General features: G+C 29.6%; 6 protein-coding genes and 1 non-coding gene across 14 annotated transcripts; 5 read left to right on the top strand and 2 right to left on the bottom strand.

Moving 5' to 3' along the window:
* Window positions 1-24: 24 nt before the first annotated feature.
* Window positions 25-2392, top strand: LOC141523919 (lachesin-like). The gene is made up of 5 exons (XM_074237495.1): window positions 25-523; window positions 1035-1273; window positions 1377-1630; window positions 1711-2114; window positions 2184-2392. The coding sequence occupies exons 1-5, from the start codon at window positions 472-474 to the stop codon at window positions 2225-2227; spliced, it is 993 nt and encodes a 330-aa protein (XP_074093596.1). The 5' UTR covers window positions 25-471; the 3' UTR covers window positions 2228-2392.
* A 189-nt stretch (window positions 2393-2581) lies between these two features.
* Trnaq-uug (transfer RNA glutamine (anticodon UUG)) lies at window positions 2582-2652 on the top strand. The gene has a single exon. It is a non-coding gene; the product is annotated as a tRNA-Gln (tRNA).
* Window positions 2653-3416: 764 nt separating this feature from the next.
* Window positions 3417-7938, top strand: Scny (ubiquitin specific peptidase 36). 4 transcript variants are annotated; one of them, XM_074260018.1, is made up of 6 exons: window positions 3417-3577; window positions 4257-4829; window positions 4908-5015; window positions 5118-6867; window positions 6945-7090; window positions 7177-7938. In XM_074260018.1, exons 2-6 carry the CDS (start codon window positions 4316-4318, stop codon window positions 7506-7508), a joined length of 2850 nt encoding a protein of 949 aa, XP_074116119.1. In that variant the 5' UTR covers window positions 3417-3577; window positions 4257-4315; the 3' UTR covers window positions 7509-7938. The 4 variants fall into 4 exon arrangements, with proteins under 4 accessions (XP_074116119.1, XP_074116121.1, XP_074116122.1 ...); XM_074260020.1 differs by having other exon boundaries at window positions 4911-5015; XM_074260019.1 differs by having other exon boundaries at window positions 3419-3982.
* Window positions 7939-8634: 696 nt separating this feature from the next.
* Window positions 8635-9872, top strand: LOC141538507 (uncharacterized). Its single transcript, XM_074260022.1, has 3 exons — window positions 8635-9002; window positions 9079-9294; window positions 9360-9872. Exons 1-3 carry the CDS (start codon window positions 8913-8915, stop codon window positions 9870-9872), a joined length of 819 nt encoding a protein of 272 aa, XP_074116123.1. The 5' UTR covers window positions 8635-8912.
* A 78-nt stretch (window positions 9873-9950) lies between these two features.
* Window positions 9951-14822, bottom strand: Vps8 (vacuolar protein sorting 8). The gene is made up of 3 exons (XM_074260017.1): window positions 14519-14822; window positions 10652-14451; window positions 9951-10423 (listed from the first exon to the last, which is right to left on the bottom strand). The coding sequence occupies exons 1-3, from the start codon at window positions 14597-14599 to the stop codon at window positions 10108-10110; spliced, it is 4197 nt and encodes a 1398-aa protein (XP_074116118.1). The 5' UTR covers window positions 14600-14822; the 3' UTR covers window positions 9951-10107.
* A 706-nt stretch (window positions 14823-15528) lies between these two features.
* Window positions 15529-19366, top strand: LOC141524338 (uncharacterized). Of its 5 annotated transcripts, XM_074238159.1 has the most exons (11): window positions 15529-15685; window positions 15756-15900; window positions 17126-17240; window positions 17375-17478; window positions 17552-17623; window positions 17711-17811; window positions 17873-18218; window positions 18279-18454; window positions 18530-18677; window positions 18733-18932; window positions 18998-19366. In XM_074238159.1, the coding sequence occupies exons 3-11, from the start codon at window positions 17150-17152 to the stop codon at window positions 19224-19226; spliced, it is 1467 nt and encodes a 488-aa protein (XP_074094260.1). In that variant the 5' UTR covers window positions 15529-15685; window positions 15756-15900; window positions 17126-17149; the 3' UTR covers window positions 19227-19366. The 5 variants fall into 5 exon arrangements, with proteins under 5 accessions (XP_074094260.1, XP_074094259.1, XP_074094257.1 ...); XM_074238158.1 differs by having other exon boundaries at window positions 15532-15900; XM_074238156.1 differs by lacking the exons at window positions 15529-15685; window positions 15756-15900 and adding an exon at window positions 16047-16204.
* Window positions 19315-20827, bottom strand: Rpl18 (ribosomal protein L18). The gene is made up of 4 exons (XM_074238164.1): window positions 20784-20827; window positions 20558-20644; window positions 19744-19950; window positions 19315-19655 (listed from the first exon to the last, which is right to left on the bottom strand). The coding sequence occupies exons 1-4, from the start codon at window positions 20784-20786 to the stop codon at window positions 19386-19388; spliced, it is 567 nt and encodes a 188-aa protein (XP_074094265.1). The 5' UTR covers window positions 20787-20827; the 3' UTR covers window positions 19315-19385.
* Window positions 20828-21893: the final 1066 nt, after the last annotated feature.

Raw genomic sequence — 21893 nt, forward strand, 5'->3', positions numbered from 1 at the left:
GAATAAAACTCAAATTTCTGACAGATAAATTTAAAATAAAAAATTTAATTAGGTCTTGATAAAATATTTATGGAAATAATTTGATATTCATGATAAAGTGCGTATTTGAATATTTTAAAACCCTGGGTGTTAGCAACTACCACTAATATAAGTTTCACAAATAAGATGCAATGGAATATTAGCGCAGTGTTGATTCAATGGCACTGAGTTTACCTTGAAACTACTAAATCAAGAACCGGATTTTTTTCATCGCTTCACTCATCCATTGTATTAGACCCAACAACATTCCACATTTGTCATACTCACCCTGTGCATCAAGAGTCAAGAAAATAATAATAATATTTTCTTTAAAGTTCTTCGTTATTTATTTTTATTTGTATTTCCTTTGTAACACCAGTTGCTTCGACGTGCTGGCTCTCAGTGAATTTAACTCATAACTAAAACATAAAAAATTAAATTTTATTTTTTATAATGAAGAAATTTATTCTAGGAATACTTATTGCTGTAGCATCAATTACCGAAAGTAAGTTTTAATTAATTTATTATAATTTTATTCTAGTTAACAATTGAAAAAACAGCAGACAAACTGATGAAAATAAATTTAGCAGATATTTAATAATTTTTAGAATTTTTTTTAACAAATAAATTATGGCAAAAAAATTAACATTTAAATAATATTTAAAAATTATCTAGTGCTAATTAACTGCTATTTAATTTTCAACGAATTAAATTAAAATATTTAGGATTTTATTTTTAAATATTTATTAATTAAAAATTCTAATTTATTTTCAATAGAATTTTTTTTGCTACGTAGAATTTTTTCAGCCTTCACCTTTAATAAGTTCTTGGGGAAATAATTGACATTAATCAACATTTCTTTAAGTAATCAAACAATAAATGATTACATATTCACAGTAATACCCAAGAAATTTAATTATTAGTTTCTAATGATGACTTTATGCTATTTTTTATTAATATTTCTATTATATAATAATTTTATTTATAAATCAATAAAATATTTTTTTTGTTTTTAGTTACTTATGCTCAAAGAACTCCTACGATATCTTATTTATCCCAGGAACAAATCGTGGATATTGGACAGTCAGTCGAATTAAAATGTTCGGTAGTATATGGTGATGAATATCCAGTTTTCTGGTTAAAAGTTGAAAGCGAAAAAGAAAGATTGCCAATTTCTTCGGGAACTTCTTTAATTGTTGGAGATTCTAGATTTTCTATTTCTTATTATGCCGACAATTCAACTTACACTCTTCGGGTATGTAAATTATCATAATAATAAATTAAAATAAAGTTAGCCGACATCTAAAAAATTTTTAGAATTTTTTTTCTATAAAAAAAAAAATTATAAATTTTTACAGATTGACAATGTCCAACAAACAGATCGTGGTATCTACGAATGTAGAGTTCAAGTTGCTGTAGATAATCCGACCCCAGCATTCGTACAATTACAAGTACGATTCGAACCATCGATAACCGATAATTCAACGAATAATTTCATTACCACTGAAGGAAAAAGTGTCCAACTTGAATGCTATGCTAATGGTTATCCAGCACCTACTATTTTATGGCGAAGACAATCTGTTCCTTTTTCGAGCGGTGGCTTAATTATTAAGTACGTAATTAAATCACTTTCTTGATAAATGGATCAATTATTAAAAAAAAAAAAAAAAAAAAAAACCTTTATTATTGCAGAGGAAATATCTTGACTATTCCATCGATTACTAAAGATGATCGTGGAATTTATTATTGCATTGCTACAAATGGAGTCGGTCGTGGCCATCGTCGTATTATAAACGTCGAAGTTGAATTTGCCCCAGTAGTTACAGCTAAGCGACCTTATGTTGGTCAAGCTCTGACGTATGACCAGGATTTAGAGTGTCACGTAGAAGCTTATCCTCCACCAGCAATTTCATGGATCAAAGACGGTGAAGAAATCAGTAATAATCGAGACTACCGCATATCACACTTCGCTACAGCTGATGAAATATCTGACACAACTCTTCGTGTTATTACTGTTGAAAAAAGACAATACGGAATGTTTTATTGCAAGGCCAGCAATAAATACGGCTCTCATAATACGTCAATAGAATTATTTGGTAACTTAAATATTTATTTTATTACTTACTTTAAGTGCTTTTATTTATATAAAATTTTTTTTTTTGCAGAAACAATTATTCCGGTATGCCCACCAGCTTGTAATATGCTATAAAATATTATATTTTTTTATTCATCATATATTCACGCTTAAATCATTCCATAATTTTTCCATTTTTTATTTGACCGTATTTCAATTAAACAATTAAGATATTTATGTATACTTATCAAATAAATATAATAAAGATATTTAAAAAACAAATTCATCAAAAAATTACAATTGTGTACTTTTTTCATTGATAGTTCTTATCTATTGAATTTATTAATAGCCTTTAGCTCTAACATGTAGTTAATTATACTTACTATGTAGAGATAAAATTTTATAATTTGGTATCTAGCTTTCCGTGAACTGAAACAGGCTTTTCCGTGACTTTCACATCACAGAAACTAAACGTCCAAAAATCGAACAGGTTCCGTAGTGTAGCGGCATCACATTGGACTTTGAATCCAATAACCCGAGTTCGAATCTCGGCGGGACCTTATTTTTTATTTTCCATTGAATTAATCAACAGATCACTCCTGAATAGGTTTACTAATGAAAAAAAATAAAGTAGTCTAATTTAAATGAGAAATTTTTTCAAGGATTGTAATTTAGTCTTATACTTACCGTTATCCAATTAAATAGTTATTAAAAAAAAAAAATTTTGTTCTTACTTAACAATTTAAGGTAGCTCAATCCAGCCAAAATTTACAAAGGCTAGTATAGCTCGTGTAGACAGTATCAAACCTGTAATATGACAAATAAGGCAGTTATCATCAGTCAATGTAAGAGAATTCTAAAATTATAAAATCATACAGGACTTACTATTTCAAAATCTTGATAATTAATTCAAAAAAGATCAGCTGTCAATTTAAAAAATTTTTTTAACAAATCAATTACAATAAAAAAATACTTCTAAAAATTTTCACTTTTAATTTTTATTAAAATTAATTTTCACTAATTAAATAATTAAAATTAATTAAAACTAATTTTCACATGTGAAACTTTTTAATTAAATTATTTAATTAAACATGTCAATTTTTTTTTTCTACTTTTTATTTGTTAAAAAAATTCTTAAAATTATTAAATACCTGCTAAAAATGAATGACATTAAAATCAGCTGTAGAACTGATCGTTTTCAAAACAAGACTAAAGAATAAAACAACTGCGCCACCTATGCAAGTTTCCATAACTACTCCATCAGATGTCGCTCTGTGTAGTTTTCGGAGCAGCAGCACAATCCACAAAGCCGGATAAGGAAGATGGCCGCCATCAGTCGCCATCATGGTATAGCAGAGTGCTTCGTTTTATCACAGGAAGAATTTTGATTTAACACTATAGTAATGTATTTAATAGCGTGTAAAAATATCAGATAAAGTGTGTAATTTGTCTGAAATATTATTATTTAAAAAATAGTTATAAAGGGTGAGTCTTGCCGACTGACGGGTGAAATTCCCGCTCAAGTTATGCTCCACGATTACATGCTCTGCCCCGTGTGCTAAGGCCGACACGCGCCCGATTCTGTATTGTGCTACTGCGGTTGTTATTTAGTGTTGTTTAATCCGGTTTTTATTTTTACATTTTTTTATAACAATTATTGACATTTTATATTTGATTTTTTTTTACAAATATATATACTAAGGTATTCACACATAAGTATGTGGATACGTGTATGTGTATGTCTATAACTATATATACATGTACATATATTTTATAATAATTGATATAAAGTGTATAGTTTAATGAAGATAATACTATTTAAATTTACTATAATTAAATGTAAATTCGGCAATTATGGCTAAGTTAATAATTACGACAATTAAATTTGAGGTAAACAAATGGAGCATTTAGCATGACATTAGTTAGCAGTCACTAGAGAATTTTTTTAACAAAAAAATTTATTTTTAAAAAATTGCATTTTTAATATTTTTTAATTTTTACTCCAATTTTGTTTATATTTTTTTTTTTTCCATAATTTATTTGTTAAAAAAATAATTAAATATCTGCTAAATTTATCACGCATTTATCTCACTATCGTGTGATATAAATTATTTTTATTTAATAAAATAAATGATATTAATAATTTAAATAAATTTATTTTCAGATCGAGATACTGGAGATATTTGGAATATAATAAAGACAAAAGGGTATACACAATAAGGTATGCCTGCTGTGAGCGTATGTGAACCGGTAGCGGCTGCACTCCGACACTCACTGGAGGTCGGTCAATCAAAGTCCTCCACCGAGGATATTACTATCTCATTAACTAGCGGTGCGTCAAGAATTTTACAGAGTGAAGTTCAATATGAAGAAACAGATGGTTACAAATCAATAGTTTTAGACCAACTTAAAGCCAAGTACATTGTATTAAATCTCCCGAATTCTAACATTAATAATCATCAGTCGGATAATAACACAGGCTCGAATACTGCTCGTAAGAAAAACGAACAAATTAATAAAATGACAAGGCCTTCCTTGCCAGAGCCAAAAACTACGCTCTATCAACCGGAAAAAGTTACCCTAGGTTGGGATAAATCATTTCCTGTTGGTTCCGGGTTAATAAATGTTGGAAACACCTGTTATTTAAACAGCACTCTCCAAGCACTTTTTCACGTACCTGCTCTTGTTAATTGGCTACTTACTGACTCTCATCACAATTCTAAGTGTGAACAAAATGGTATATTTTGTTGTTATTATTATTATTAATAATAATTTTATTTTAGTAAAGAATTTTATTAATAAAAATTTTTTCTAGCAGGCGGGGGAGAGTGTCTTACATGTGCAATGGCGAAAACTCTTCAATTTAGTCATGAAAAATCCGGCAATGCTATTAAACCATTTTATATTTATAATAAATTAAAATGTAAGTTTTGATAATTATTTACATTTACAAGTGGGGTCAAACCCATTTTTAAATATTTACCTAATTTTTTTATACATTATTTATTATCATTATTTTTTTTAGTAATTTGTCGGACTATGGTCCCAGGACAACAAGAAGATGCTCATGAATTTTTACGTTACTTACTTGAAGGAATGGAGCGTGCCTATTTGCAACGCCACAAAGCCACTAAATTAGATAGTTATTCTAAAGAAACAACCCCGATAAATCAAATATTCGGTGGTTACATTCGTACTGAAGTAAAGTGTCTTAAATGCCAGCATGTTTCAACAACTTTTCAACATTTTCAAGACTTACTGGTAGATATCCGTAAAGCTAATACACTAGACGAGGCATTGTCTAGCTACTTTAGCCGCGAAGAGTTGGATAATAATGATTACAAATGTGAAGCATGCAAAAAACGAGTACCAGCTACAAAACAATTTAGCTTGGAGCAACCACCAAAAGTACTCTGTGTTCAATTGAAGCGTTTTAGCGTGCTCGGTAATAAAATATCACGTCACATAGGTTTCAAACAGACTGTAAATATGGGACCGTATCTGTGGCGAGAACCTGGAGAGCCTCCACGAAAGCTTAATTACAAATTAATGTCGATTATAACCCACATGGGACCATCTGTTGGATGTGGACATTATACTGCTGTTGCACAAGTATCGTCTGGTCAATATTATTCCTTTGACGATTCGTGCGTTCGTTCGATAAATATTTCAAATGTTTTTAATACAAATGCTTATATTATGATTTTTGAAATGGAGTCTCCGGCTATTAATAATCAACTGCCACAGTCCGTTAAGTCTAATGGATTGTCTAATTTAGCGACATTTTCAAACAGTTGCTCATTAAAATCATCAAGTCCTAAACCATCTACTTCGGGACTTGCTGCATCCGCTAATGGATTAGTTAAATCAAATGGTTCTTGTAATAAAATAATTCGTGACTCTGATTCTTCACCTTCACCTTCTTCATCTTCATCTTTTTCATCTTCGATCATAGGACCTCAGCTGCCGCCATCCAAACTATCGCTTGAACAAAAAACTAACACTCAATCTGTTCAACAGCAGAAAAATTCTAATTTTATTGGTCCATTATTGCCAGCTAAAATTTTATCTGAGAAAAATCAACCAAGACTTGTCATGCAAATTAAAAATGGCAAAGTATCTAATGGAAATAATAATAATAATAGTAATAGTAATAACAACAACAACAACAACAACAACAACAATAATAATAATAATAATAATGGCAATAGTTTGGTGCCATATGATGGCTCAAGTGATGAAGAAGAAAATGGTACATCTAATTCCTCCAAAAATAATAATTTTAATCCAAATACTTCCACTGTTAAATCTTCAACGAGTGTCTCTAATGGTGTATCCAAGTCAACAGACATCAGTAATAAAATACCAGCAGTCACCAAAACAGATCTTAAAACATTTAAGTCCGTTAATACGATTACACAAAAATCTATACCAATACCTAGTCTTACGTCTAATGGATCCGCGTCAAGCAATAACAATAGTTTAACTAATAATAGTAATGGCAACAACAATACCAATAATAATAATAATAATAGTAATAATTCTGCTGGTCAGAGATATCAAAATGGTAAAATTGAAAATAATGGTAAATTATCTGAAACAAATGGTAAAGATAAATGCCATCAACCAATTCGAATAAAAGTCAATAGTAATTTAGAAGATAAAATTCCAACTAAAGCTGCAAGTAGCATAAGTGGTTGGGAAGTTTCCAAAGATGCTCCATCTCCGACTTCTGGAGCAACACCCAATGGTTGGTCTGTCACCGATAATAACAAGTAAGTTTCTATTAATTTTTTTTTTCATTTTATTATTATTATTATTATTATTATTATTATTATTATTATTATTTAAGGGAAGAGAATAAAAAATCAAATCATACATCAAATAATAATTCAACACCTAGTGCAGCAGCACCACGAAATTTCAATGGAACTAATCGTTCTGATACAGTATCGCATCTTTATAAGATGTCACATCGTGGTTACGGATCTAGTTCCGGTAAATTTATATTAAAAATAAAAATAAAATCATTTTTATGATAGACTTTTATGAGTCTAAATAAATCTTATAATTTTGTTAAATAGTTACAACCTGGAATGGCTCCAGAACACAAATGGATCGTGAGGTAGACAACGAACGACGTGAAGAACGTAAACGTCATTTCAATGCTGACGATGAAGAAATGGACAGAGGTAGAACGAAAAAAGTAAAAAGTCATCGAGAATATGAGAGCCGCTCGAATCCAGGGTACAATCCTTTCCAAGAGTATCACAACGGAAAATCCTGGAACCGATCTAACGGCAGTGGAAATTATCGAAGATACTACAATAATAACTCAAGTTATAATCGACAGGGTCATGGAAATTACCGACATAGATATCATAATAATCATCGTGATCACTATCATCGTAGGTAGAATGCAATAGGATTTAATTTAATAAAATATTAATTTAGCATTATTATTACTATTATTATTATAATCATTAAATAGCCAGTGAGGTTCAAGCGATATTACTGGAAATTAATTGTAAAAGGACGTATTGCATTTTACAAGCATTAGACATATTTTAATTAGTTACAACAAGTAAAAATTTAAATTAAAAAAAATTATGAAATTACAATTTATTAAAGTTAAGAAAAACAAGTTCCAGAGCGTCATTTAAATAATTATTATTATTTGTATTAAATATAATTTTACTATTGCATATTATTGTATTCAATTGATGTAATTATTTTGAATTATGATTATTAATCTCATCACTCTAATATTTTATCAAACTAGTTGTTAAATAATTCCAGTATACATGTAAGGAATAATATTATGTGGAATAAAATTAAAAACCAAAGTTTTTATTTTTTGTTTTCGGGGTAATTTAGTAAATATTAATCCGTCCTTTTATTATTTTAAATCCTCGAACCTTTTGTCATTTTTAATTTTATTTAAATAAGATAACTCAAATTAATTCCCTTGGCTAAAATATAATATTAACTCCTTACAAGAACTGAATTTTTTCCGTAATGTATATAAGTTAAAAAAAAAAAAAATGTAATGCCATTTTGTTATTTAGAATTAATCATAATTATTCGTGAAGCTGATGTATAATTAAATAGTTAAAAATAATTTGTAATTTACACTTGGACGATTTGAATTGAATTTTTTTTTTTTAAATATGTGCACATTTTGGTATAAATAATAATTGTGCATCATTTGTTATATGCCTGAATAATTAAAAATAACTTATAGGTATTTAAATCATGAAGAAATGTTATTGAGCTCTGTAAAATTAAAACTCGAGCTTGATGTTATCCATTGCAGCTAATTATTATTAGTTATTAAATTGTAACTGTTTGTAATATTTTTCCTAATTTTTTTTATTATATATACTTATTAATTTCTATATGTACATTTTTTTTATTCATATATACTTATGAAAAAATATTCCCTTGTTTCGATATCATTCAGAATAAATTAATATTAGCCCAAAAAAAAAAAAAAAAAAAAAATATTAATTGTTACAAATTTATTTTAAGAACAATTATATACGATTTATCAATCGTCTAGCTCCAATAATTAATTTAAAATTTTTAAATATACATTACGTTTATTGTTGTGTTTATTTAAATTAAGAATTAAATCATAAGAATAATTAATATTTATTTGTTAAAACAATTGTCAATATTTGTGATTTTTATTTTAACTGCCAAAATCGTTAAAATAAATGACATTTTTTGTTTTTAACATGTTAACGATTGTCATTTGTTTTGCTTTTGTTTTCATTTTATTCAGTCTGTAATTTTTATTAAAAATTTATTTCCTACGATGGAAGAGCTAGAACAATTAGAATATGTCCCTGAAGACGTAATTGTTATTTCTGATCAACAAACTTTGATAGAAACGCTCGTAAAAAATGTAAGAGAATTTTTTTGTTACTCTAATTTATTGTAAAATATTAAAAAAAAAATTTTTTTTTTTATACATACCACAGTTGGAGATTTTGCGGGCAGAAATTCGTCATTGCAATTTAATTGACTCCAAATTTGAAAAGAATCTTGAATTTTTCAAAGAAAATAATAATTACTTAATTACTAATTTACAATCGCTGAGTAGTTTGGCCGAGCAGCAACTAAACATGGAAATAAAAAATAAAATGACTGAATTTGTTAAACATATTTATCAATCCTGGGAATTTAATAATAAACAAGTAGGTAATCTATTAAAATTTTGTCTCCAGGATAGAATTTTTTTTTTTTTTTTTTTTTTTTACAGATAAGTGATGAATACGCAACTTATTCCGTTGCCAGCCGGACTGCTTATGGAGTCGCATTAACATCGCTTCTGTATGAAATAAAAAACCAAGTCAGTACTGCCGAAATTTCTCTTCAACTTGGAGAGTCTTTGTATGACCAAGAATATCTAGTTAAAGGACACATTTACTGCAGCGAATTAAATAAATTACTTAGCCTCCTAAAAGGATGTGACGAAAAAGTTCAGCAATACTTGATGATCTCCAAAATGAATTACAATTTACAACAACTTAAAAATTTAATTGAAGAATTTTCACTTACTAATAATTTATTATCTTATAATTATTCTGATAATGACAGTAAGGTATTTCAATTTTTATATCAACTTCTTACTGGTGAGCTTCTTGGATGGGAGCCAGTAAATCCGGAGTTTATTCTTAAAGAAAACGCTCCAAAAAAACCGGTATTTATAACAAGAAATAACCATCGCGGAAGTCAATTAAAAAGATTACAGCATTTACCATTATTTAATTAAAAATCTAAGTTTAAATTTAAATTATCTCCTTTAAATATTAAGATAATAAAATATATTTTTTTTAAAAGTTTGTTCAATATGATTTTTATCATTTATTGAAATGAAACTTTACAATTATCAATAATATAACAGAAATAATTTTTACATAATTTTTTTTTTTTTTTTTTTTTTTTCATTAACCGAAGAAAAATATTAATAATAATAGCGTCACTGATTGTAACAAAAAGACTAGACTTTAAAAAATACCTTCGAGATTTGGTAAAACAGTTGGTGCACCAAGTTTAAGGGTCAAATCACGGCGGCGCATGAACATCGGCGGCAGTATTAGTGGTCTTTCAGGAGGGGCTCTTGATTCGGGCGTATAATTAGTAGCAACAGGTGCCCAGCCTTTATCAGTTAAGCACTTGTAGCATAATTTTGTCTCTCCGAGACATTGAGAGTGAAATCCATGTCCGCAGCCAAAAAATACCGTGTAATCTGTACACTGGCTAAGAATTTGTCGACAAACTGGACAAACTGTGCAGGCACTGGCACAGGCTCTTCCTGCATCTCTAAAATAAAAAAAAAAAAATTTTATTTTAATTAAAAAAATTAAATCTTCTCAAAAAACCAATTTTCTTAAAATTTACAATTTAAAAATTATATTTATTAATTTATTAGAGTTGATTTTTTTTTTTTTTTTTTATTAAAATAAAGTTGTAAGTGTCAATAATTGGGTTTTTTTATTCTAAATAAAAATTGTTGTCAACTAATTGATATAAAATAAAATTTCTACATACCTAAGAGTTTTTTTCAACGATTCATGCAATTCCAGACTGACTAACTTAGCCGTTTTTTCAACCAAAATTTGTTCGTATCGTGAATGAGTCAATACTCCAGTGAGCAACTGTCTAATATCCCCGACTGTCCCCGAAGTAGCCAAAGGATGTTTCAAAATCCGCTCCAGGACAATTGACAAAGCATTAGTACCACTAAGCGCTTCAAGAACAATTTTCAATAATTTACCCCGTAAATTTTCTAGCTTATCTTTGTTATGATTATCATTGTCTAAATTATAGGACTGGAGAACAGTTTCAACAATCGGCATCCAGTCTAAATTCCCCGCGGACCTTCTGCATAATCCTGAAATATTAATCGTAGCTGCTACAATATCTTCATCACTTTTACCATCACTTTTATCCTGATAAAAATCTGCCAATTGTTGCTGCAAAATATTAGACAACAACTCAAAAGCTTCCTGGTAATTTCCCATTTTTTCATACATCAGCGCGAGAGCTTCCTGGTGTCCAGCTTTCTCAACAATAACTAAAGCTTGATCCAACCGACAGCCATGAGCTCCGTTCATGTGATTAACAACTCTTCCAGGCTCATATTGACACATAAGCTCCAGCAGTCTCTCCAAATGCTGGGTAGATAATTCAACTTTGCTGGACTCTTCATCATCTTTGTATTGATTCATTTGATACAGCGCCAATAAAAGAGAATATTCAAGGCTCGGATCATTTTCATTGTTCAGTCTTTCTATTATTTTATTGACCTTTCCAGGAATTCGCTTGGCTATTAAATTGGCTATTCGATCAACGTCAATAGATATTAAAGCCGGAATATTATCAACAAGTACTTTTGTAAATCCACTTGCGGGTAATTTTTCTAACCAAGGCCAAACTTGGTGCTGACGATAGCAATCAGATATAAAACATTTACAAACAGATGTCCAATCATCTCTAGCAGTGTAAATTACCTCAGCAATTCTGTAGTAATTAACTCGCTGCGCTAAATTTAACAAAGTATTATCCGTAATTCCATTTAATTTATGTGTGTAAATTAATTGCAATACCGCATTTTCACGCTCTAATTTTTGGTCCCGAGTTGTGATAGTACTTAAATTTTCCGTGCACAATAATTCAACAAGCTGATTTAAAACATTAGGCTCCAGCGTAACATTTGTAGAAGCAACTTGATTGGCAATAAAAACTAAAACTGGTGATTTTTTATTCTCGTCTAAATAATCTTGACTTTGCGGACTCGGCGGAGTGGAAGGAATCACAATAGTCAGCAGTATATCAATAAGCCGTTGACGTTGACGGTATCCCATTTCTGTTTTAAACTCCGGCTCTTGAAACGCCATTGAAATGACATCCAAAAAGCCACGTGCGTCAAACCGCAGCAAAGTACGTAGATAAGGATATTGTCTTTCGCTGTCAGCTGCAAGACTAGAGTGTTGAGACAATAACGCAGCGAGTATCTGAGCTTTAGCACGCGGTGGCTGTCCTTCTGGTAAATCTCCTCGAGGAAATCCTCTGCCGGCTAAGCAGCAGCTTGCATAGACCAGGAGAGCGTTGCCGAGTTTAATACACTCGCGTGACAATGCTGATGCTGATGAAAATTCATTTCCCTTGTTCATCAAATAATTCTGCAAGACAGGCATCAATTGATGGACAGGCGCAGTGTAGTCACCCAAAGCAACTGTCTGAAGGTGGATCAGCGCCTCCCAGAGACAACGCTCGCGGCAGACAGTCGTCACCTGGTGCATGTCCAAGCAGTCGATGTCCAATAGGACTATTATCGTTTGCAATGACTCAAATCTCTGCTCTTTGTCGTACAAAGCTACCAATTGCTGAGCAATCAATGGCGGCAATCTTGGTGGAAGGCTACCGTCCAACAAAGGAGTCTCCAAAGCACGCAAGTAGTATCCTTTTAAAATTGTATTGTCACAAACTAAATCCCAAAGTGGACCGAATAATAAATGAGTATTTTCTAATTGCACTGCATAATCAACGGAGGTTGAAATTATTTCACTTTCAGCGTTGTTATTATAAAAAATGCTATCGCTATTATTATTATTATTATTATTATTATTATTATTATTAGGATTAATATTGCTGCTACTACTACTACTGCTGCTACTACTGCTACTAGTGTTACTAATAACAGTGGTTGTCGCAGTAGTAGTCTCTGCAGCAATCGCTGGTGTTCCTATTGAAGAAGCTGTCGCAGTTGCTGGTAATTTATTAAGCTCTTGCATATACTGCATAAGAACTTGGCTCGTTTTGATAAAAGTCATGCGCTTCCTGACTTTTTTTAACCCGCTTAAACCAACAACAGCTTTACCTTTGTCCTGATAAAAGGACAAGCCGAGAGCAAGTGCCTCTGGGAAGCGTTTTTCAAGCGTTAAATATCTCAATCTTTCAGACCAAGTCCTGATAAATACTATGTGAAGCCGTCTGGTGCCCAGAAGCAGCAACTGACTTCCGTAAGTTATTACAGTATTGTAAGAAGCTCGTTCACCCGCCAGAGCCATTGCCTTAGAGACATTTCCGCCCGTTGAAAGCCCTTTGAAATGACTCGAAGAATAAGAAATACCAACCGGACTCATGTCAATGGTCTCGAGGTCTTCCTGGGTTCTGACATCAAGCAAATGGAGCCGCTCTTGAGTGTCTAGTATCGCCAACGATCTTGTATTCAGCCATCTTAAATTACTAATTATGTAGGACAGTGTTATCCTGCGGAGTGGTGATAATCTTACTCGTGAGCCAGCTTCTGAGCAGACTTGATAAAAGTGAACCGTTGATTCACGTGCTAGCGCCAACACTGGGTCAATAACTCTTGAAGCGTCGGGTGCTTGGATCACTACTAATTGCCAGGACACTTGCGGAGGCGCTGTTGCTGGGCCTAGAAGCGGGTGAGTTAATACAACTCTTATCCTAGGTCTGATGCAAACGACAATTACTTTTGATAACGTTGCTAAAGCCACGAGAATGTAACTCTTCAATGGATGTCTGGGTAAGTTATTAAGCAAAAGAGGTTCCAATGTACATACTTCCCCTCTAGATCCACTAAACAAACATTTACTGTCGCATCCTCTGACGCCCATTGTCCTGGTGAAGGTCAGTTCAAATACGGAGCCTCCGCTGTCGCTGCAGAGAGCCAGAGTTGGTAAATCTGTGAATTTAACGTGCAGAACAGCGGTACCAGGCGGGTGAACTTCAGTCAGGACTCTCAGTACTTTCCCACCGCTGCTGTCAATCATAAGAATGTGTCCTCGCGCAAACCCAGCTAGTAATCTAGTTCCGTCATGATTAAATCCCAACGCTGAAACAGAGCCTTGGTGTCTGGCCTCTTGATTGCACCACCGCAATGTTTGCTTTGAATCAAACGCTAAAATCAATCCGTGGCTGGTACCTATGACAAGCATGTCTCCACCAGCTGCAACAGCACTAGCTAGTCCGCCGTTTACTTTCTCACTTGCTGACTTTATTTGCGAGGTTATTCCTCGCATTATTGCGTGCTTTAATATCACACCTGACAGCGGGAATTCGGGATTTCTTGTCATTGGTTTGTTCAGTGAATTCAAAGACAATAAACTGCCGATACTTGTTGTTTCACTTCCATCGATAGGCTCTGGGCCTAGAAGCCCGGAACTTCCCAATGCTGCTGCTGCTGATGATGATGAGGATGCTACTGCTGATCCCAAATCCAACTCCGTGCCGGAAAGAGAAGCACAGTCTGGCTCTGTTAGGATACTTTCTAAGGAGGGTAGCTTGTCCACTGCTGGTATTGCATATTCAGTGTCGTCCAGCTGAAAATTTTAATTAATTAAAATTTATTTATAAATAATTAAATTAATTAATTAATCAATTAATTACCTCATCAATGTCAAGGTTGATTGCTTCAGCGGCGAGATTCTCTTGGGATCCAATCTCTGATTCAAATCCATTTTCAGCCATTTTTTTTTGTTTCTCATCTACTTGTCATATTTTATTGTTAATGTATGCTCAACATTTTTATCAACTTAATTATTAAAATTATTTTTTACGCTCGCATACAAATATGTCAGATTATCACTATCGTTGTTGTTAATATTATGACATTGTGTAGATATAAAAATTAATAAATAAAGTAATTTGTTAAAAACATTATTTTTTTTTAATTAATTACTACTTTTATCATATTTGATGTAATTATAAAATTTTAACTATTACTTTTTTTTCATTTTGTTTGGTTTTAGTTGGTTTAAATGACATTTTATATTTTGATAATAATAATAGTGACAATGTATACCTTTCATTTGACATGTGGATTTAAATATAGTCGGTGAAAGTTCATAGATGGCAGTATAGTCTTCTTCTACGGAATACTTATTAAAGTAGTAAAAAAAATTACCTTACCGACAAAAATTATTCACACATTTTATTATTATTATTGTCATATGTTTGATTATTAATTTAATATTATTTAACATAATTAATAATAAAAATTTATTTATATTAAAAAAAAAAAAAAACAACATTTTTTAGGAATTTAAGACTCGAATTAAAGAAGATACAATTCCCGACATTTATATTATTAATATTTTATTATTATTATTATTATTATTATTATTAATAAAAAAACAGCTGCCTGGATTGGAACAAGGAACTTTAGATTTATCGTAAAAATCAATGAAAATTAAATTAGCCGACATTTAAAAATTTAAATAATTTATTTTATTGAAAAATTATTGAAAAAAAAATTTCACATGTAGAAAATTTTAAAAATTATTTTATCACTTGTGATTTAATTAAATTAATAAAAAAAATTAAAAATTGTTAAATGTCGGCTAATTTATAATATTAAAGTTATTATTTATTGAATTAGAACTAAAAAATATATTTTATAAAAATTGCAATTATAGTTTTTTTACAAATGAAAATTTTTTTTTTCCTTTTTTGTAATAATTTTTTCAATAAAAAAAATTCTAGAAATTTTTAGATGACTAATTTTAGTATCACTGAAGAAAATCAACTGTATTTAATTAAACATGAAGATTTAAGGTATAAAAATAATTTTTTTATTTTATGAAATACTATTTAAAAATTTTTTTTTTATAAAATTCGTCGTAAGGATGTCATCTGTAACATGACGCAGTATCCCAGGCAACGCAACAACGTTTCATCTATCTACATCAAAGTCAACCAGGCAAAATATTAAATTCTTCAATAATTACAATTATAATATCGTTAAATTTTTTTGATTATAACTTTAAAAGGTATTTATTAAAAATAATAATTATACGTTTTTATATTTATCTCTGATAAGAGAAAAAATTCAATTAACTTTTTCTTACAGACGTTTAACATGTCAAATCATTTATATTATAATTATAATCCTTTCATTTAATAATTATCATTATACTATTGCAATTACATAATTTTTTATAATAATGAACATTCAACGAGAATTTATATTTATGTAATACATACATACATCTACTGCTAGCATTTATTCAGTTATTTGGATAAATTATAGCGTGTATAATGATTGTCATTATTATTAGTAGACAACTGCCAGTAGTAAATATTATATATATTATACAGTGTCACGAATATCATTGCGGCATGCAGTCCAAATAAATTACATCCATATAATTCTACATGTTCATACATTTATAAATACTTACATCTATTGATTAGCTATTCTTCTTATTAATAATCAAAATATTGAAATAGAGTCTTAGAATCTTAAATAAATTGAATAAGTGGAGAAGAAATCTTAAATTTTTTTCCCCAATTAATTATTGAAGAAGAAAAAACTTTTAATAGTCTAATTATTTCACTATCATTAAATTAAACTATTATTTAAAGTTTACAAAGTATGTTAATAAAATCCTGAAAGTTGTACAACATAAAGTAGATTAAAAAGAAGAAATAAAAGCAATAATTAATGATAACTAAGTTTGAGATTAATTAATAAAGTTAAGGCTTTAATTTTTTTTACTTTTACTTTTTTAATTTTTTTAAAGAAGAAAAAAGGAAAAAAAAAACTTAAAAATATTATAATAGCTTAAACTTGTTACTTTTTTTTTTTTTTTTTTTTCAAGTTCACTGTAATTATCCTGGCGTGTTATTCGATTTCTGGTACAACTAAATAACTAATACTAATAATAATAAAATCGTATAAATACTAATATTTATCTACGCGACGTCGCGTGCCTTGCTCCAAGTCCCCACGACTCCTATCCGAGAACACGCTAAAAAGCTCAAGCACAACCGCAATAAGACAAGCGACAATTCCGCAGTTTACTCTCAATCTTCTTACTTGAGACTCCATTAAAATAAAAGTTCTTCTTCATTGTCTTCAGCATCACTCCTGTTCATTGAGAATATAATTTTTAGATAAATAATTACCATGTTGGCTAAAAAACGAGTAATTGTTAATTTAATTTGTCTTTTTGATGATTTTAAAAATTAATTTTTTTTTTTTTTTTTTTTTAGGGAGGTCTTAATAGGACCAGAAGAATGGCGAAGAAAAATGCACCGGCAGCTTTGCAGACTGAAGTTAGTAATGATGATGAATGGGCTAAAATTTTGGAACGAAAAGGTCTCGTAGGTAATTTAATATTAATTTAAAAAAAATGTAATAAATGTTATTATTAATTAAAATAAATTTGTTATTTATATTTTTAAAAAAATAAGAAAAATTGCTAGTTAATAAATAAATAAATTAATAAAAATAATTTAAAGTTGTAGATGTTTATTCAGATTGGAGTGGACCGTGCACTGGAATGGTGAGCATTTTAAAAAAAATAAAAATGGAAATTGGCGGTGATTCATTAAGCTATGCGACGGTAAAAATTAAAAAAAAATTTTTTTTTTTTGTTAAAATTAAAAATTATTAAATTTAAAAAATAATTTTTACAGTCAAAATGTGATAATATTACTGATCTTGCAAGATTCCGAGGTAAAAGTGAACCAACGTGGATGTTTATTTATGTAATCATCTATGTCTAATTTTAATTATTAATTAATTAATATTTAAATAATTTATTATTATTTTTAAAAATATTTATGCACACATAGAACGGCAAAATGGTTAATTTGATGTTTGGCGCCTACTGTCCGGAATTACAAAAAATGTTGACCGATGAGATTCAACGGGTTAAAAATAATGAGCCTCATGAGTAAATTTAAAATAAAAAAATTATTAAATTAATTTTTTAATAATAAAATTTTATATTTTAGATTTTGCATTGAAGTAAGCGAAACAAGCCCAGAAGAAGAAAATCGTCTGAAAGTACTTGAAGAAAAACGCCTAGCTAAAGAAGCTGCTAAAAAAGCACAAAAAGAGCATCAAATAAAAGCTCGATATGAAGCTGAGTTGAATCATTTGATGACTTGCTTGAAAGATCAAACGTGTTTGATACTTTATCCGTGGGTCTTTAAAGACGAAGACGGTCACAAGCGAGATAAAAAATCAAGCTTACCATATGTAGATTTAATTGAAAATATTCTTCCAATGTATTTCACTGTTGAACAAGAGTTACGAAAACATTTAAGTGAAGAAATTATTTCAAAAATTCTTGTTGAGGTATTACAAAAATAATTTATTGATTAATTATTATCGTAATACTTGCATCAAATTTTTTAGTCTAATTGGGAAATAACCGCGGATGTTAAGCAACTTTTAATGGATGGTAAGTGTATGTTCATGCGGGTAAAAATTTTTAAAAATGATACAGAGTTAAGTACAGAAGAAAGTTTAATAAATTTACTATTTGGCGAGCCAATTTTGCCAAAATTATCTGATCAATATCAAGAGGGATGGTGCGCATTACATTTATTAATTACTTTTGCATTTATTATTAATTAAATTGATATTATAAAAAAATTTTTATCAAGTTTCGCAGAACGTCACAATAAGCCAGCATTTATTCCTCTCGGCAAAGATAGTTTTACTTTTCCCGTTGTTTGGGCTCCGCCAAATTTTATGAATAAAATAATAGTCTTCAAAACAATATTTAAAAAATATTTAGACACTACATTTCCTGTAAGTATTGAGAATTAATATTTTTATGTTTAATTAATAAAAAAAAATTTTTTAGTATGAAGACAAATCAAATGCAACACCAATTATAGTCTTCAAATTTGATAGTACTAGAAAAAATGAATTAAAAGCTGTTTTAGAAATGCAAGAATCTGAAATTGTTCATTTTGGGATTTTTGAAAGAGATAAACCACCTGAAGCCAAGCTTATCGCGACAAGTATTGACGAATATGAAGAAAAAGTTAAAGAAAAAACTGGGTATATTAATGTTGTTACATTAATTAAAATTATTGTAAATTTTTGAGTATGTATTAATATTTTAGATACGAGACATATGTTTGCGTAGTGAAAAAAATAGGCTCGGAAGCTTTTCTAACATTTGCCGGGATCGGTCCGTACCATGTTAGTGAAAATCCCGATATAGCTGTCGAGGAATCAAAATTATATTTCCCAGATGTAATTCCTGTCGATGATCAATCTGATGATGAAGAAAAACCAGAAGATCCTGACGGACAAAGTGGAGAACAAACAGCCGAAAATGCTGATGGATAGAAGGCTTAATATAATTATTTTTTTAACTAATGATTTAAAATACTCTGTAGGAAAATAAAACAAAATCAAATAATAAATAAGTATAAAATTATCGTTCAATTATTTATTCAGCGAAAGAAGTAAAGTAATAACACTGATATACCAAGCAGAGTACACTGTTTACTTCTTGTATCCACAGCTGCGCCTACGTCCACGAGCTCTTTCAAACTTCCTACCCTTTGAATGGACCAATGGTTTTGTGTGCGAGTGCGGAACACCAGGAGCTGGTCCAAAGTGTTTGCAGGCCTCTCTCGCAGTACGACGTCCTTGCATAAGAACAGTGTTTTTACCAGTAGGCGCTCTGATCGCCAATTCATCAAAAGTTATCACCTCCCCTCCGGCTTTCAGGATACGTCCACGTGCTTTAGCAGTGACTCGGAGAGCGCATACCTAGATTAAAATTTTAACAACATTAATATAAATTATCATGAGCATTAAATATAAGATTCATTAAATTTAAATATGTAATTAAACTTACTGTCATTTTCGGGCATTCGAAAATTCTAGCGTCGTCAGTAACAGTACCAACAATGACTGCAATGCATCCCTCACGGTTGGGTTTCTTCATGAATCTGACAACACGGGCCAATGAAATTGGTGGTCTGTTGATTTTGCTCATAAACAGACGCTTCAGGATAATCCTGTTGAATTTGGCTTCGCTACGTCGTGCCAAGTAACGATATAACTATAAGTAGAAAAAAATCAATTAGCTTTATTTATTAAAAAAAAATATATTGTATCAGCTAATATAAGTGATCTTTGCTAAAATACTCAGACCAGAATAGGGAAGCTGAATTTATTATAGCGAACGTTCAAATTGGACCAGTTTGATTAAGCAACTGACACAGAGTGCGGTTCGCAAAATATAGCAATTAGTTCATTGAAATTAAATTTTAAAAAATTTATTTTTAAATTGACAAGTGTCTCAAGCAGATTATTAAGACGTATGATATTAAAATTAAGTTACCCGACATCTAAAAATTTTTAGAATTACATTTATATTTTTTTGGAGCTTATAAAAAATAAAACTGAAGTTAGCAGACACTTGACAATTTTTTATTTTTCTTTAAAAATAAATTAGACAGAAAAAAAATTAAAAATTGTCACCTATCTCTCAATTCCAATATCACATATTATTAAAAGATTGACATGCTTTAAAGTTTTAACCTCCAAATTGTTATTAACTTAATCCACAAAAATAAAAATACACAACTTGGAAATTATTTTTGGACAGTGAAATAAACATTAATTTTAATTTTGATATTATCATTAATTATAATTATTAAAATTACCTTAACGAGAAGACGCAAGTAAATATCCTGTGATTTTGGCTCGACACGGCGAACCTTGCGATCATTTTTATGGTTAATGTCGATACCCTATAAATAAAAATAAATAATTAGAATATTTCACAATCATATTTTTCACACTTTAATTGCACATAATTTGATTAACAATACATTAGTGCTACGATGTTTGTCGATATTGATACAAATTATTTAAGAAACAGATTTTTACCATTTTAACAGCGGGGCTGTACGATGAAAGAGAGAATACTCGGCCACGAACCGCGTGGACACAAAAGTGCAGGGAGAAGGGAAATAGGAAAGTACACAAGCGCCATCTGTACACGATTGTAGTAATTACAATTTTGTTTTCAAATAAGCGCGCCAAATTGAATAATTTTTTTTATAACTTGATAATTTATTTTTAAAATTTTTTAAATTTTATTAAAATAATTTTTTATCATTTCATCAAGGCTAAATTTTTTTAGTTTGCAATTAAACATTTATAAGATCAGTAGGATGTTCGTGACTTTTTTCCAATTATCGTTTAATATCTTGTGATATAATTTAATTTAATTTAATAATAGTTTGTAATCACGATCTTGCTTCCTCTGACCATGAAAAATATATATTTTTCCAACTTTATTTCATTAGATATAAATATATAACACTTTACAAGGAATTTAAGGAAAAATCAACAATTATAAATGATAATTATTTCGAATAATTATCGTGACTCATGAAATGTTTTTTGTTTTAAAACTTATGTAACATGTTTTTTTTTTTCTTCTTAGTGTGATAATTGATAGTATAACATTCAGATGGTTTAATGGAGTTTATATTTAATTTTTAATTCAATTTCACTAAAAAATTTGAAAAACTACACGTACAATTTAAAAAAAAAATTTTCTTATTGCTAATTTAATTAATAAAAAAAAAAAAATTAAAAATTTTTGGCTATCGGCTAATTTAATTAAGGAAAAAATTAGTTTGCTCCTAAAAAAATTATTAAAATCCTTATTTATAAATTACAGGTATAATTTTAATCACCAGAAACTTTTTTTAATATTACACTGAAATCAGCTGACATCTGACAAATTTTTTTAGAATTTTATAACAATTAAATTATTATAAAAAAAATTTAATTAAAAAGTTTCACATGTGAAAATTAATAAAAATTAAAAGTGAAAATTTTTAGAAGGATTTTTTTATTGTAATTAATTCGTTAAAAAATTTTTTAAAATTGACAGCTGACGGCTAACTTCAGTATAATTAAAATGTTTAGAATAATTTTTCAATTTAAAAACTCCCGCAATATAAATATCAATACGTTGTCGGCAAC

This window comes from Cotesia typhae, unplaced genomic scaffold (genome assembly GCF_013202065.1).
Source record: "Cotesia typhae breed Kobodo isofemale line unplaced genomic scaffold, CoteBio_Ctyphae contig_22, whole genome shotgun sequence".
Classification (NCBI taxonomy): Eukaryota; Metazoa; Arthropoda; class Insecta; order Hymenoptera; family Braconidae; genus Cotesia; species Cotesia typhae.